General features: G+C 44.0%; 1 protein-coding gene across 1 annotated transcript in view; it reads left to right on the top strand.

Moving 5' to 3' along the window:
• Positions 1–1,028: 1,028 nt before the first annotated feature.
• EMH_0031160 (Protein phosphatase 2C, related, related) overlaps positions 1,029–1,622 on the top strand; it is a gene marked incomplete at both ends in the record, with an annotated part of 9,807 nt that continues 9,213 nt past the window's right edge. Inside the window, 1 exon segment of the mRNA XM_013494493.1 lies at positions 1,029–1,317. Within this exon segment, the coding sequence (XP_013349947.1) occupies positions 1,029–1,317 (289 nt within the window).

The raw sequence follows: 1,622 nt of genomic DNA, 5'->3' as shown, positions 1-1,622 counted from the left end.
TGTTTTTATGTAGAAATAATACAGAAATAGAATATATTTTAAACCCCAATCACTTATTATACATATAAGAGAAACAAAACAACAAAAAGAAGAACAAAATCCTCCTGCTGCTGCTGCAGCAGCAACCACCACGCTGCCCTCCCCACTGGCGTTGCTGCATGTACACAGACAGCAGGAGAGTGTAGCGGCGGGGTGTATATACACCCCAGAAAACGAGAAAAAATAAATAAATACATTTTATTCTCAACATAAATATATAAATTAACTTAAATACTTTTTTTTTCTTTTTATTTACACCCTAACAAGCATAAAACTACGCTCTGTACATACACAAGAACCTACAGAAACCCATGCTCCTGCTGCGGCAGATCTGTATATATAGGGGTGCTGCTGCGGCAATATAAATCATTGAAATAGTTTTAAAAAGAATAAACTTTATTTTAATTATATTTTTATATTTAAATTTACTTTTTCAGCGCAAAAAACCACCATATATCTCCCCAGAAACACCCAACGCCTACGCCTACGCCGTAGTATATATACTACAGCATCCTCTTGGCTTCTCTGCTGAGGTGTATGTACACCCCAGATCGCAGCCGCCAGTGGCTGCGCTGCGGTTTTTTTTTTCTTTTATTTTATTTAATTGTGAAAACAACTCCGTTTTTAATTATTTAAAAAGCATTTATATCATTAAATTAAAATATTTCGCGCTGTATAATCCTTGTCTTGCGGTGTATCGACAGCTCTCCCCCTCCTCCCTCTTCTTCTTCTCTGCTTATACACTATACAAACGAGCGCCGGCGCTGCTGCATGCGTGTATGCATGCACTTGTAGTATATAGAAAAGCCGTTATTTTTCACATTTTTCTTTTGATTTATAAATAAATTTATATTTATATTTATTTTATCGTCGTATTCTTTCTTTTTATACACAAATCCGCGGCGTTTCTCTCTGCTTTCTGCTTCTCCCTGCGCCGGTTCTGTACGAGAGAAACAGAGAGAAATGCTTCTTTTCTTCTCTAGCCGAGCATGAGTCTCGTTGACTATGGCTTCTACTCTGACGAGGAGGCAGACGGCGACAACTCTGACCCGGCAACGAACCCCATCACCAGCAGCAGCAGCAGCAGCAGCAGCAGCAGCAGCGGCGGCGGCGGCGGAGGAGCACCCGGTGGCAGCAGCAGCAGCGCAACCACCAGCAACAGCAGCAGCAGCAGCAGTGACGCGGTCAACAACAACGACAGCAACAGCAGCAGCTGCAGCAGCAGCAGCAGCAGCAGCAGCAGCAATAGAGTTTCTGTTTATAATACAGATGAGACAGGTGCTGCGGTTTCTTCTATCGATGCTGCTGCTTCTCCCTTCAATGCAGAAAACGCTTCTTTCTCTGAATCAGATCTAACCTATCCCTCTCTCAGTTCAACTCCTGCTGCTGCTGCTGCTGCTGCTGCTGCTGCTGCTGCTGCTGCTGCTACTTCTGCTGCTGCTGCTGCTGCTGCTACACGTACAGCTGACTATACACTACAAACAGCATCATCATCATCTCCCACCCCGAGCACAAAAAGAAGAGAAACAGCAGCAGCAGCAGCAGCTGCTGCTGCTGCTGCTGCTGCTGCAGGTACACCAACA

This window comes from Eimeria mitis, genomic scaffold (genome assembly GCF_000499745.2).
Source record: "Eimeria mitis Houghton genomic scaffold, Emh_scaff1178, whole genome shotgun sequence".
In the NCBI taxonomy this organism is placed as follows: Eukaryota; Apicomplexa; class Conoidasida; order Eucoccidiorida; family Eimeriidae; genus Eimeria; species Eimeria mitis.
Note: the sequence above shows the minus strand (reverse complement) of the source record. Positions and strands in the feature narration are given on the sequence as shown.